The sequence below is a fragment of the Nannobrachium achirus genome, assembly GCF_963921795.1.
Source record: "Nannobrachium achirus genome assembly, chromosome: 12".
Taxonomy (NCBI): Eukaryota; Metazoa; Chordata; class Actinopteri; order Myctophiformes; family Myctophidae; genus Nannobrachium; species Nannobrachium achirus.
In genome coordinates this window covers 37271375-37285465 of record NC_137832.1, presented here as the reverse complement: position 1 = coordinate 37285465, position 14091 = coordinate 37271375, and the positions used below count along the sequence as shown (strand labels likewise).

General features: G+C 41.5%; 1 protein-coding gene across 1 annotated transcript in view; it reads right to left on the bottom strand.

The window, feature by feature from the left end:
* trim36 (tripartite motif containing 36) overlaps positions 1–14091 on the bottom strand; it is a gene marked incomplete at both ends in the record, with an annotated part of 37240 nt that overhangs the window by 6799 nt on the left and 16350 nt on the right. Inside the window, 6 exons of the mRNA XM_080738257.1 lie at positions 308–513; positions 2094–2211; positions 7272–7393; positions 9025–9140; positions 9668–9805; positions 11258–11353. Of these exons, the coding sequence (XP_080594383.1) occupies positions 308–513; positions 2094–2211; positions 7272–7393; positions 9025–9140; positions 9668–9805; positions 11258–11353 (796 nt within the window). The remainder of the gene's footprint in view (positions 1–307; positions 514–2093; positions 2212–7271; positions 7394–9024; positions 9141–9667; positions 9806–11257; positions 11354–14091) is intronic.

The following is a 14091-nucleotide window of genomic DNA, read 5'->3' as shown; positions in this document are numbered from 1 at the left end:
GACTCCCCACTACAGTCTTCTATATCTCTATTATCTATATGTGTGGGTGTTTTTAAAATTGGGAAAGCCAGTTAGGTTTTGGGCAGAGCATTTGCTTCTGTATTCGGAAATGAGTTCACACAAAGTACTGAAAAATACATTAAAAAATATATAAAAATATAAAAAAAGAATACATACATTTTTGTATAGTTACAGTATACTGTATATATTGCAATAATGTGTGGTTGTCAAAAAATCCTAATGCACACCTGAACTTGTCTGACCGCATACCTTTTGGGACCCCCTGCCTCTGAGTTGTCATGCTTACCGGTAGCAGGTGGTGTGTGGAAGGTGACCTCAGGGCTGTAGGGACTGTACATGGAGTTCCGACAGCTTCGGACCCTGAAGGCATACAGGCTGTCGGCATCCAGGTCACACACTACAGTGCTTGTACCGTAAACCCTCTCCAAGGCCCTCCAAGCCCCACTGTCCTCACCATCTTCCTGGGATGGGGACTGGCTAGGGTTCCCAAGTCTGCACATAGAGAAAGGGAGAAATTAATATAAATTGGTTAATTCATACCTCACACTAAACACAATTTAGGCATTTGGCAGATGCTCCTAAACCAGAGCGACTTACAATAAGCAAGGTAATACATCAATACATCAACATCAATACAAGGTAATCTAAGAAAAAATGTAGTTAGACTACGCACCTATTAACACAATTAGTGCCTCTTAATCTGAAGGTTGCTTGGTGCCTCGGTGCCACGCCGTTTCCTCCATAGGCCGCCGCTATTATTTTGAAGGGCTGGAAGGGGGTTGTTTTTGTTTTTTTGGATTATCACTTGACGGCAACGATTACGTCATCTAGTCACATGACAGTGTGGGACAAGAAGAGGAAGATGGCTGCGCCCTGCCTTGTGCCTTGTTTACATTTAGATCTGCTGCAAAATGTCTCAAAATGGCTATTTTGTTTAAATGAAGTTTCTTTATGGGCCTCTCCATTGACTTAACATTGAGGAGCTTCACTTCGCGTGCACGCCCAACGTGCGTTGTAAACAAATCGCCGACATTACCGATGCGGGCGGGACCGGAGCGACATTAAGTAAGTAATAGTATCTTTACTGTATATACAGTAAGATTCACAGTCCTCACCGTCAACGGCGCCATGGTATTAACCCTTTCAATGACGGTGAGGACTGTCAACGGCAGCAGAACAGTTAAAGGACCACTTTACCTCTGGGACAACCAGATCTTATTTTATTGTTGTTTGGGACAAGATCAACACAATCCTGAGTTATTTTTTTAGTTCAATCTGTGTTTTTAGATATTATAGTATTTCAGCATGCTAGTTGTAGCATGCTGAAATAAAAACTGCTTATAAAAACTGCTAGCTGAATTACATGTGTCATCAAGGGTAGGCAAGTGCTATGGTACGTGCTATGGGCCGAGGTGGAGTCTGAAGAGGTGAGTCTTCAGACCACGGCGGAAGCTAAGGAGTGAATCATATATGGTTGACCAGCCCCACGTCCTACATGAAGTCAAAGATGTCAAATACCCAGCAAAATCCTGACGCAACTCAAGAGTGTAAAAATGTACCTATAAAGAATGCATTCATTACAGCAACATCGGCTGTCCAGAATCCTGATAAATGGACACGTCCAGTTGTGCTCCAGTGAGGCCAGCAGCAGAGCTCACAGCAAGGATAAGTATAGACCATCGGTGCTTGTCTCTGGCACCTTGTTTGTAAACGGTCTACACTAAGAAATGGGCCATACAGTTGCTCAATCTTGATTCATCTTGTATCTACAACTTTTCTTTTAAAACTTTGTTATCAATATTAGGTACTTCCATACATAGTCCGTTTCTGTGTACACCTAGTCCACGCCTAATTCAGAGCAGTGCGCCACACAGCGGCAGAGTTGGTCTTCTCTCTACTTTGCAGCTCTGCTTTTTACTGGCTCCGCCGCCTGTCCAGTGAGTAGCGCGGCAGTCGCTCCTCTCCATAGGAAACGCATTGAACCTCACCGCTTTCTCAGGACGTGGAAGCGATTTGCATTCAGTGCAAGGGTACATGTTTTAATAGTGAACTCTCTAGGAGCATGAACCCACCGGCGATACTCTAAGACCTGATGATCTGTAGGTAGGTGGTCTTCAGACAGCCTCCAGCAGATGGTACCCTCATTGTAAACTCTGCTACGGGACAGGTCAATCAGAGGTGGGTCTGGGACTGGAGGAAGGAACAGATAGAAAACAGGAAATAATTATTACATGCAGAGATCATATCAGCTCCATCTGAATAAACTGCCCATGACTTTGTGTCACAGACAGTAAATCCTTTTCGAAAATAGGAAGCGAATCATCAGAAAGTCGAAAAAAGAAATGCGCATTTTGCCTGTTTCCATCCACTGATAAAATGCAATTCTTGGGAGATAGTTCATATACTGTAAGGGGTGTGTGTGTGTGTGTGTGTGTGTGTGTGTGTGTGTGAGTGTACCCGTTCTTACTACAGAGTGAGGACATTTTTGGAAAGTGAGGACATTTTTGCGGTCCTCACTAAATTTAGGGGTTGTGTTAAGGGTTAGGTTTAGGGTTAGGTTTAGGGTAAGGCCACAGGAATGGAAGAAAAATGAATGGAAGTCAATGTAAAGTCCTCAGTATGTAGCAAAAACTAGTGTGTGTGTGTGTGTGTGTGTGTGTGTGTGTGTGTGTGTGTGTGTGTGTGTGTGTGTGAGAGAGAGAGAGAGAGAATGTTTGTGAAAAATGAAAGTTTTTTCCAATTTTGAAGTGTTTCAATAAAAAGCTTTATGCGCATTCATTTTTGCCTAAATGCCAAAAAACAGCTTTATGGAAACACAACTAGTGAAAATCTCAAGACTGAAAGTCCCAATCTACGAAAGGACCCCCTCATACTAGTGCTTAGTTTCCTAAACAATTGTTTTGGTATTATCAATCTAAACCCATGTTCAACCTGTTCTACATAGTCAACTAGTTGAAGAACTGGCAGATTGAGGCTTTAACCTCAATTTTGCCAGCTTTATAGAGCAGAGCAGAAGTGTTAAAGTTGCAAGCCAAGAGAAAGACATGTTGGACCCTATGGAATCCAAATGACTGAAATCATTGGCAACTGATGATGATTCAGCTAAAAACACAAGGAGTTCAACTTCTTGTGGATTGATCATGCCATTAGCCCAAACACAACACGTCTCATTTTACTGTAACACCTTCAGATTATGCAAGCATCTCCAAGATTAGATTGGCCTGGATCAGGAGGACCATCCACTTAGGACAATAGACAAGATTGACTTGCATAAATGGAGCCTGCTAAGAGGTTTCCATACCGATCTACTGTCAGGAAATGCACTTTGCAAATCCGTTCCATCACTTCTCCCCCACCCGCCTTCGTTTGCCCCCTTTCACCTCCTTCTGTTTCTTTATCCTACCCCTCTGATTCACTGTCCCACTCATCCTCCATTCTTCTCCATTGCATCATTCTATTCGCCTTCGTCCCCATTCTGTCCTCGTTCTTTTCACAAACTCTGAGGCTCCAGTTTGGTTTTGGATCAAGGTAATACTGCCATCTATCCTCTGTTCTCTTTCTGTTCCATCTCCACCACAACACTCCATCTTCCTTAATCATTTGTTATTCTCTCCTCCCTCGTTCTCTGCCATTCCCCCTGAGACAGAGAATCCCATTAGATTACAACAACCATGGAGGTCCTTGTCCTCATTCTTTAAGGTCTGCGATCATTATGGAAAATCCTTACAGTTTTCCTCCAATATTTCCATGTCCTTTCTTGTTCAATCCCTTGCCCATTTTCTTTCCCTTTCAATTCTCCCAGTTCTTGTCTAAATCCTAATCCTAGCCCAACTGACAAGGACAGGACGGGGGATGAGAGGATGCACAAGATGTTCTGTCCCTCTACTTATTCAATCTATAGAATACACAAATATATTCATCACCATCGTGGCTTAAAGACTATCAAAGCAGGGCTGGGGACAATACACAAATCTTAGAAAGGCTCCTCGTGTCAATGCTTGCAACCTGAGGCCATCCACTGTCAGTGATTCTTCCCTCTCTCCCCCCCTCAATTTTGAACAACACTGAGGATTAATGGTGAACTTTGTGACAAAAAAACAATTTAACTGTCATGTTTAGTATGTCCTAGAAATGTACCTGGGAAAATTAGTTGCCTAATTTCAGGACAATAATAATTTCGATATAATTGTTATTTGCAGAAACATGCTAGCACAGCTAGAATTGCCGAATGTACTAGTCACCAGGACTCACCAGTGAACACAATCGCCAGGGACATTCTCACGCAATGCACAATTCTCAATAAATAAATCTGTGTCCTCTCTCAAGATGGCAAAAATTACACGTTTAACTTTAAAAGGTATTAAAAAGTGTTTTGTTGTACAACACCTTTTCACCTATGCATAGTTTTCAGATGTTACTGTTGTATTACAGAGTGCACTGGAGCTTTGGTACCCCTGGATGGTGCACTACACTTGGAAGAGAGACAGAGCGCCAGTCACCACAGACATCAGTCATCCCAGGAGCCCAGGAGCTATTCTGAGTAAAATAGCTCTATTGATGACATACAGGCTGCTACCAGGCATACAGAGGCATGGATAAGTTACACTACAGAGAGCAGCTTTCTTTCCCTTATTCATTCCACAAGGCCTTTTAGCCCTTATCGTTTCTCTCCATATTCCCACTTTGTTCTCACATCGACTATAAAGGACAGTTTCTAAGAACATGAATGCGTTGTGCGGGGGGTAAATGTTGAGTTGGTTCAAAGTTGACTTTCCATGGAAACAGAAGAGAGAGGAGTACTGTTGTCAAGCAGACTTTGTCAAAGTGTCCCTTGTTCAAAGTCTCCTCAGAGAATCACGGTTTGAAATGGACCACTTTGGCTGTTAAATGAACCAACACATGCTTCTGCAGCCTCTTCAGCAGCAAAGCATGGGGTGAAACCCCACAGCGGGGCTAAGCCAGGGTTGGCAGGGCAGAGCACAAACGCACCCTTATGTTTGAGAGAGGAAAAGATGCCTCCAAAACATGGCCAGGCTGGGCCCGGTGGAACAAATCCAACACATACACAGCATTATGAAGAGATGAGGCTGTGTGATCTCATAGGGCAGCCGACAATGGAAACCGACTGATCTAAATGGTGTTTGACAGTGACACTTGAGCATGGTTCAAGACACTCACTTCTGGGATAAATGACAGAAATGACCTCATTATTCACTATCTAGAAGAGTTGTGTTCTAACCGAAAAAGAACATCTGCAATGCATTGTGAACTTTTGTGAACAGCCATTTTCAGTGTGCAATACCTGCACGCAACTAAGTATAATTCAGGCTTTACAGTCTGTTAGAGTTGCCTTCCTTTTTAGCACAAACACATTATGCCTAAAAGGCAAATTATCCTTAAATCCATTCTAGTGCAAAGAGACACAGCTGCATCATCTGCCAAAGAACTGATTCAATTACTGCTGTGTGTAGATGCCCCTACAGTTTCCACAGCTGAGAGCAATCATTACCTTAACGTAAGTTATGTAACCAGAGGCATTGATTCATCTTGCAACTGAAATGCATACAGTGCTTTCCAGAGAAGGACACTGGTGAGTTTAAGGCACCAATTTCTAAGATGTATTTTGCAATATAAAGAATATTGATTAGTAGGGGACATGGTCTTAATATTCAATCATGACTAACTGTTTCTGGGTCAGCATAAAGCCATCCAAATAAGGTCTTATGCTGATCAGACTGTTGGCATATCCCCAATGTGGCCATCTTAATCTTCATCCATGAAGCCTAAACATAGCCAACTGTAACCTTTAGAACACGCCTCACTAGCTAAATGTTATTAACTCTAAAAGCCTCCAATAGGACATCTCTCTCTGCTAGAACGGAACATTCCCAACAGCTATAGATGGCTAGGGTAGGGTTGCCAAGATTGGATCCATGCACAAGGTTTTAATAAAGTGTGTGATTGTTTCCGTCAAAATGAATATCATTAACGTCCTATTATGTTATGATTTGTGTTTGTTCTTGGTGACCTTGATTCACCTATATTTTTCTTATCTTTGAATTCAATAATATTTTAGAGCCTGGAGGAGTCCTTCCTCCAGATCAGAGGTCTTCAACAGGGGGTCCAGGACCCCTAGGGTGTCCTCAGAGTTACTACAGGGGCTCCTCCAAATCTTTGAGTGATAGAAAGTTCTCTCTATTTTTTATCTCTTTTTTATATTAACCACTTGAACCCTAGTGTCCATATTCTGAGAACTTTAGCCAAAAATAGCAGATCTACAAGCTCACAACACTTGCGCTTTGTGAGCTTGTAGATCGGCTGTTTTTGGCAAAGAGCTTTGGTGTAGAGGGGGAAAAGAGCAGACTAAGTACAGAGTGAAAGGTCAAGTTTATTAAGTATTGACGGTTCAAGTGGTTAAATATCTGAAAACACAAATTGACATGAATCCAAAATACACTGATGATTGTGCTGTCAAAGGATGAAACTATATGGAATCTATGATAAGGTTGTGGGGGGTCCCTGCTTCATCTCTCAACTAAGGGGTTCTTGGCCTGAAAACATTGAAGAGCCCTGCTCAGATAATATATAGCTCTATGCGGCAAAACCCACAGATGCTGACTGCCTCAAACCCTGTGTGGCTGGAATTAATAAAACAGTGAGTCTGACCACCTATGACTGCCATCAAAGCAGAGGCATACAGAATGGGCCTACATGACGAACAAGGCACTGAGCCAGGGGATACTGTAGCTTCACAACACAAGTCCTCTAGAGTATATCATGGGCTGTAATCTGTAATCCAATTTAGCTGCAGATGACCTGTACACACAGCACAGTTCACAGGCCAGTGAAAGTGGGCACTAGGTAATGAATATTGGATGAGAATTGAAATTATGCAATCCCAACACCCAGCTCTATGAAACTGAATGTGATGTCAGGGAAGAGAATTACTATCCACATTGAAACAAATCTAATTTCTTTGCTCTATATGCCACATACTGTTCATCTTAAATGGGCATCAGATGTATCCAATTAAGAATGTTAATAAACCACATTAACCATAGAATTTCTGTAGGTGAAAAGATTTTCTTTATACCCCCAAAATAGCAGATCTACAAGGCCGATTTCTCAGAGCAGCAACCATAACTGTGGTGTTAAGCGGCACCGCAGCTACACGGCAGCGCTCTGGAAAAAGGTCTATCGATCACCTATCCAATTTATAAAGACAGGGCTTAGGTTGTTGGTCCTCCTACCTCCACCAAAGCACATCTCCTTGAGCAGGTTCTCTTCTCTGGATGTGTCCAGCGCAAACTCATCAAAGCAGGGGTCAGCTGAAGGGTGGAAAGTCCTCAGTGACTCTGTGGCCTTCTGGATTCTGTACAGAGAAACCGCAAAATTAGGTAATTCTCACAAAATAAAATGGGATTTTCAAAATTTTCAAAAAACAAAGAAAATGGCACCAATTACTCACAACCTAATCACCCAGATATACATGGGGTACATGATGCATTTCTGGGTTTCTGTGGCTTATGAACATACTGTAAACGTAGGCTACATACAGTATGTAATTATACAAATGTGTACAGATGTATACACAGTCTACAAAAAGGACAAAAGTGTGAACATAGGATTAATGTATATCTTCTTATGTCCAATATCCATAAATATAAAAACAGATTGACACAATTCTATACTTTTTAGACCAGTGTTTCTTAAGCTGGGATTCAAACACTTTCACACACAAATATTGGTGAAGAACAGGCTTAAAACTGTGTGGGGAAAACTGTAGAAACAATACATTGAAAGAGAAACCCCTCTGTGAATGTCCAAAGCTGCTAAAGGAGATCAATTAGCAGGCTTAGAGCAAGAGCCATAGAACGGGATACTGCCATGTCTGTCCTCACCTGTCCTCAAGACTTTCCTTAACTACCAAGCACATGTCCCTGCACACTCTGGTCATCCAAAGTAAACACATAATCAGATTGACGACTTGGGTACTAAAATAACAGACTGAATCCCCATTATATACACACTGTCTGAGCCAAACACAGAGGCAATGTATTGTATGTGGACAATACTCCATTTCTTATAGCGACATCGCTGAATGTAACCCTTAATATTAACTTGCCGCCAGCCAGTTCTCGTTTCCAACTCGTGATATTTTGTGCTCGGTTACGTGCCTTTGATGCCATGTTTTTCAATGTTTAGTCTACAGTACATGGTCCTTATTATGCTTCAGGCATCCCCTTTTCACCCCAACTAGTCAGATTTGACCTCCGAACAGGTCAAGCACTTCTTGACAGTTAGGAGGACACCTTGTTAAAGATGAAAAGTTGTGGTGAGAATGTGCTGTAATTTGGCAACTGCACCGTGAATTTGAAAATCGGGTTATCGGGTGGTGCCAGGATTTCATTGAAAGGACTACCGTTTAAAACGCCTGCTTGTTGGATGAAGGCCTTACGATGATTGCACCTACTTGGGCCATGTTCCTTTTATGCTTAGAGCTTGTTGGGACTTTGACCCTGGGAGATGGAGTGATGTTGATATTTAGATGCAATATTATCACCACTGCCAAGTTAGTTTGATTACATTATACCACACCCCAACTGGTTTTACTTTCCATGAGAGCCTTAAGTCAGTTTAGTCAACAAGGTGATGATTCTCTGCCATATTATGCACATACGGTACACTACAAACACATATCTGGACAGGTATTTTCTTCTTCAACTTACTAAACAAGCTAATATTTGCGGTGTATACTGTATTCCCTTGGGTTAGCTAATATTAGCTGTCTGTCAATATTAGCTCTTCCGGTCACCCTCAGTAATGCCACTCTATTCCTTTAATTTATGCTTCCGTTAGGCTGGATATCCACATTTCCAAACATGAACCCTCAAACACATTTTGCCCGTCTGCAATTATTAGTTCTGTCTGAATGAGTTAATGGTGCAGAAAGAAGAACCCATAACACAACTTTATGTTTTCGGTTTAGAACATGAATTGTACCTGATGTGCAATTGCTTTGCAGTCTGTACAAAGCATGACTGGTCTGTCTCTTTCAGAACCTCCTGAGCGTAGCCCACCAGTCCACTGTTCTCCAGCATGCCCTGGTACTCATCCACCTGAGGAAACAAAAATAAGGATCGATTTCTATAATTATTCTCAAATACACAAAGAGTACAGTAAATATATGTCATAGTCAATCATTAAATGAGGCTTGATTTAATCCCTTATGGGTTTATAGTTGTGCCATCAAGACCGTCAGTAATCCAAAATATTTTGGTCAACAGTGTAAGCATACCCGTTGTCAGGGTACCCATTACTTAGTACAATACTCATTATTAGAGTAGTACTTGGAGGCCTTGGGAGGGCAGTCTATGGCGTCAGCACTATGACTATATTGATAACATCAGGGATCTCCATATACGGGCATACACTTGGAGAGTAGTCTATGATGTCATATTGATCCATATATGGGTATTTGGGGTTTATAGCTAACCAAACGACTTCACAGTTCACACCAGGCATGGCACTCCCATCGGGTTCTCAACACATGCGGCGGGTTTCAAGCCGATCAGTCGAAACCAGACGAATCTGCTAGATTACATTAACAATATGCAGTCCAGTCCAATTCACCACTATACAGTACCTGTCCCTTGAGTTGCTCCAAGCGTCGGCTGCGGGACTGCTCGATGGACCTCAACATCTCAGTCTTCCTCTCCTGCAGGGTCTCGAACAGACGCTCAAAATGCTCATTGGCTTGACGTTCTGCTAGCTGACCATTCTCCTGTAAAACAACATTAAGCCAATGATTAATTCTAGGACATCACTATGGTTCCATGCTCCCAGGTTACATGATCATCTTTTTTGTATTAAAGAGAGTGATTAAGTGCAGGTGCTATGCAAAACGGACCATTACAGTCAATAGACTCTGGCTATTGGAATAAAGAAATTAGAGAATAGATGCTACCTTCTTCAACACTGAAAAACAGTTTCAGTTCTCAGTCACTGAGCAGGCTGCGTACTGCATGTTACTATAAATGTAATCAGGACAAGGTCAGAGACTTGAGACCTATCCACATTAGGGGATGCAAATCTGTATATTTCCATGTTTGTGTGCTTTGCATGGTGTTTGTTTAAATTAGCTTCCCTATAGAAACAGAGACAATGACCTACTGGTTTATTAGAGCAGTAGACCACAGTATAAAACACTGACACATGTGGAAGAAAAGATACATTTAACAAACATGCGTCACAATACAGTAAGACACGTTCCTCTTGTGGTGGAAGGGTACTTCCTTTAAAAAAATATGTTTTAACTACAATGGCTTAACTATGCAGGAAGTAGAACAAAGCAGATTGCTAGAATCCGCTTCATATATTTATAGCAACCACTTCAACATCTCAAATGTTACCCATGTAGGGCAAGGGGTACGTGGAAAGAGACCAAATGTAGATGGTAGGTGGCTGAGACATAGTCAGTCTTACCTTGTAACTAAGGAATAAGGGTTCACTGTATGGCGTATAATGTAGGAGCTTGCATGTGGGTGCTGTGTACTAGGGGTGTTTTTTAAACACCAATCAAAACATAAATCAAAAGCAACACGAGTTGCCACCGAGAGAAGAGATGGACCATTTGGAGAACAGCACAATAAAATTAAATATTCTTGCGGCAGTGTAGAGGTAGCACAATGTGAATAGTAAGATCAATTTAACTTAAAGGAGCTATAGTCAACTTTTTCATTGTAGGGCCGACACTTTGTTTACATCCTAGTCTCTAGACTAGAATGTAAACAAAGTGTCGGTCTGACAATGGCCAAAATGATTATTTATCATTATTTTACACTTTTTGTGGTAATTTTTGAATAGAAACACATATGAAGCTTGTTTTTTTTATAAAATATTTTCAAAACATTATTTTTATTTTAGCATCCGTTTTTCAAGAAAAAGTTGACTATATCTCCTTTAAAGCTAAATCTATATTACTGTATGTGAAATTACACATTATGAGATGAAATGGAAGAATGAAAATGTAAATAAAATCTCATTGTAAAAAGGTCAAGAGAAAGATAATAGAATGGACACAGTAAAATCCTCAGTGTTAATTATACCAAATGGTCCACCCAATAACACCCCCCCTCCCCATATAAGGGTCCATTTGGTTGAGGTGTGAACTGATTTTGTGGGGGGGGGGGGGGGGGGGTTGCAGGCAGCAGAATGGGAGCCACCAATGTATTACCTCAGTCTGTTGGATGAGCACCTCCAGCTCAGTAATCTGAGTCCTGACCTGGTCCTCTTTGCTGATGAGGAAATGGATACTCTTGGCCAGCTTCTCCTGGAGACCAAAATATATCAGATGGTAAGAAAAGTGGGTTTCATTCAGTCTAAACAAAACAAAAACATTATACATGCACATGAGACGGTTAACAATATGATGAGCCGGTGACAGTCTAGTCTAAAAATGGACATGCAACTGCTGCTGAAAGAGCAAACGACTGTATTATAATCAGCAATGAAGTTCTGATTGTGCAGAACAACTAATGTGGCCAAAATGAGAGTTTAGTAGGCGGTGTGTCTTTTCTATTTGATTTTCAATGGTTTGATGTGTATATTTTTTTTGTTAGGGGTTGATATCACGTTGTGTCAATCCCTTGTGCGGCTGTTGTGGGGGAAATTAATTACCCTACATGTCAGACTGGGACTCTGACTGGCACCCCGTTAGCTACCCCACAAAACCGTTACAGTATTGTGCAGGTCATGTTCAAACTTGCAAAGTAATACAACCTTACAATAAACACACACCACATGCGTGCTGTACATACACATGACGAAGTTGAAACCCAAACTACTTTCAGACAGATGAAATATTCCAGGCTTGTGCGGGCCATCTAATATGGCCTCAAGCAGTCCTGTCCGAGAATACAAAACGCACCCACACAGATAATAATATCGAGTACAAATGATCACATTAAATATTGATAAGCCCGGTGCCTGTGTTGACAAGGCCTAGCTTATCAGATTTCACAGAGGGAACAATCAGTCCACGCACCTTGTTCTGATTGGACAAGCCCCCCCGCGTCACTAGGTTGATTAGGTTATCATGTTCATGAACACCCGATCAGATTATTTGACTTGTTTAGCTCCGACACCTAATTAGCCAAAGGAAGTAGAGAGTTTGAATGATTTGTCATTGATTGATTATGTCTATCACAATAGAGCCACCTGTCCATGACATTGCCCCGCCCCAACTCATCTTTAACTCCTTCAACTGATTGAATAGGCTCTATAGCTGTATTCCAATCCGAAGGGTTTGCACTTTGAAGTGCGCATTTGAAGGGCTATGACGTCACTGGGCCGCGCCAAATAGCAATCTACAAGCTCACAATGCGTTGCAAACCCTTCGGATTGGAATACAGCTTCCGTCTATGCATATACGCCATTTTGTTCTACTTCCGGGTGTCTTTTGACTTCCTTCACAGGTGTTACCGATGATACTAATGAAGGGTCTGTTCCATTCTGCTCAAACAGGGTGCTGATATTGTGCATGTTGGCTCACCAGTGGGTCTCAAAAAAGTGTCCTTGAGTGGGTTCCAAATTTCCCCATACAGGTGTGTAACTCTGACAGTGTACAAATGGAAGCAAATGGACCCGCAAGGGTCCATTTGATTCCATTTGTTGATTCCATTTGTACAGAGTTATGGGGGTCCTTGAAATTAAAGAACCACTGTACAATAAATCAAACAGAGCCTTAATTAGTATCATCAGTAACACCTGTGAAGGAAGTCGAAAGAAGTAGAACAAAATGGCGTATATGCATAGAGCCTATTGAAATCCTTACGAAGTTTGATGACCAAACATGCAGCTCGCTGGCAACTGTCTGGTTTACTAGACTGGTTTTCGATGTCCAAACAAAGGGAATCTGATACATTTGGATTTGAGCCAGGCAGCAAAGCTACAGGTCAGTCATGAATATTACAACAGGAGATGAACGAATGAGGCAGAAAAAAGCGGATCTGTGACAGCCGTTCTTGTTCCAACATCAACAGCAGCATAATCCATTACATCTTGTTCCATCTCACAAAAAGTTTTCTTAGAGAACGAATGGCTTGAACCACTGAGAAAGTCTCTCCCCATTATCACATCATTTCGACGATTTCATTCCACAGTCATGACTTAGCCGTGTTTCAGAAGAGTTACGTGTAAATTAGGGATGTGAATCTCGACCACTGACGCGATACGATACGCACCTCGATACACTGCCAGCGATACGATATAATTGCGATACATTAAAATCCTGCCGATACGATACATCACGATTTACCCCTGTTCCCGACACGATGCGATACGATTCACGATGATTCAAGCCCAAATCCCAAAATTTACAAAACATAGCGACTAAAAATGTATGAAATTTAAATTCAAGGCAATTTATTGTTTCACTGTAGTACTAGGCTCTGTCTAACAACCCAACATATAGTATTCTGGGAGAACACAAAGCTGCTGGCTATTGTAGAATTGTTTGATAACTAATCATATAGAAGGCCTATGTCATTATTAGTATATGTCTTCAACTGGGGGTCAGGGACCCCAATCCAGGGTTATTACAGGGGGCCTGCCAAATATTTGTGTGATACAGTAGGCTATAATGCCTAGCCTACAGTGAGGGTCCCTGCTTGATCTCTGTCTGAGCTAAGGGGTCCTTGACCTGAAAAACAATAAAGTCCCTCCCTGGTTTGTATTATTATATTATATAATTATATTATATAATTATATTATATAATTATATTATATAATATAATATATATTATATTATATTTTATCCAGGATTATGCATTTTTTATAGCCAAAATGTTTTAAAACAGACCTACAAGCTCACTGCGCGTCTCATCCACGACGCATTGTGAGCTTGAGGGTCTGCTATTTTAGGTGCGACACCCTTGTACTGCGATGTATAAATTAGGCTTCTTTCCCAGAGCAGAACTAGCAGCAGAGAAAGTGAGAGAGTTGCTTGCATCAAACAGGAAAGTTGCAGAACAGTGACAAATACTTTGTTAAACGCAAGCAGTAGTCCTA